We start from the raw sequence: 1,198 nt of genomic DNA on the forward strand, positions 1-1,198 counted from the left end.
ATCAAGCAAAGCAGGGAAATTTTGAATGGCTACTACTGTACAAGCAACACCTAAAATGCCAAAATTTAATAATGTTTAAAAACAAGCTGAAGAAGTATTATGATGAAAGTGCAAAAAGGTCAAAGGTATATTATCCAGGAACGTACACTGTCACACGAAAAGTTTTGCTGGTTGCACAAGTAGTGGTGGTGCGGCTTGACAAGTTTCAGATTCATGTTTTATCTCGATGGACCAAATATCAAAGATTAAGTTCATAATTCGAGGTGGGTAATAAAACTGAATAAACTTGTGTGAAGAGGAACCTACCTGCCAAACCACAGGTGTGTGTACATTCTGACCACGCTGACCATTCAGACAGCTGGCAGTTGACAGGGCATTCCACCACGCAGGAAGCATTCATCTGCCACTTCCTCTCTAGGCCCAGCTGCAAGGAAAACTCATTGGGTTTCATTAATTTATTCAAAATATTTACAACAAATGCCATGAGACAGACTTTGATATGTCTCACCTCTTTACAGAAGCTGAGGTCAACAGATTTCCCGTCGCTGCGCACGCAGTCGAGCATCCGGGTTTTGATGCCGTACCCACAAACCGCTCTCTCACTGAGCTGACAGGTGCTCCAGTCTGAAAGGACACATGGGATTAACGGCATGTCACTTTAATCCCTGTGAGAGCTGACCGCGCTGTTTGTCCACCTCACCTGTGATGTTGTATGAGTAGTGAAAGCAGTTGCTGTTGATTTTACATGGTTCTGTCTCTTTTGTAGAAGGACATTTTTTTTCTTTTCCAGGTCTCCGGAGAGGGTAGGCAACCCTGACACGTGTAGTGTTCTCACTGCAGGGCTGCAGGCAGAGGAAGCATCTTAAATACATAATATCTGCAAAAAACTGTTCTCCTTTTGAGATGTAGGATCAAAAACAAAAAATACATTTATTTTAGCTGTTTGATTGGCTCCTAAACATTATCTAGTGAAGATAAGACCTAATCTTAACAGAAATATTAAACCTTTATTTCTTTAGAGAAGGAGAAATAAAGCTCTCCTCAACATGATACTATAGGCTTAGACTGCTGGAGGACACAGAGACCTCTTTTTCATCATTTTGCTTCATTCTATCATTCTGCAGAATCTGTTAGTTCAATCTCTAACGTTCTGCTCTCTCTGCTTTTTCTCATAGTAGCTTCATCTGGTCTGTTCCTG

At 41.2% G+C, this 1,198-nt stretch overlaps 1 protein-coding gene across 1 annotated transcript in view; it reads right to left on the minus strand.

The window, feature by feature from the left end:
* Positions 1-1,198, minus strand: part of LOC107101284 (thrombospondin type-1 domain-containing protein 7A-like) — a 96,491-nt gene that overhangs the window by 34,449 nt on the left and 60,844 nt on the right. Inside the window, exons 12-14 of the mRNA XM_015400141.1 lie at positions 701-842; positions 509-624; positions 307-424 (exon numbers count right to left, since the gene is read on the minus strand). Of these exons, the coding sequence (XP_015255627.1) occupies positions 307-424; positions 509-624; positions 701-842 (376 nt within the window). The remainder of the gene's footprint in view (positions 1-306; positions 425-508; positions 625-700; positions 843-1,198) is intronic.

This window comes from Cyprinodon variegatus, unplaced genomic scaffold, assembly GCF_000732505.1.
Source record: "Cyprinodon variegatus isolate N-32 unplaced genomic scaffold, C_variegatus-1.0 Scaffold1077, whole genome shotgun sequence".
NCBI classification, from domain to species: domain Eukaryota; kingdom Metazoa; phylum Chordata; class Actinopteri; order Cyprinodontiformes; family Cyprinodontidae; genus Cyprinodon; species Cyprinodon variegatus.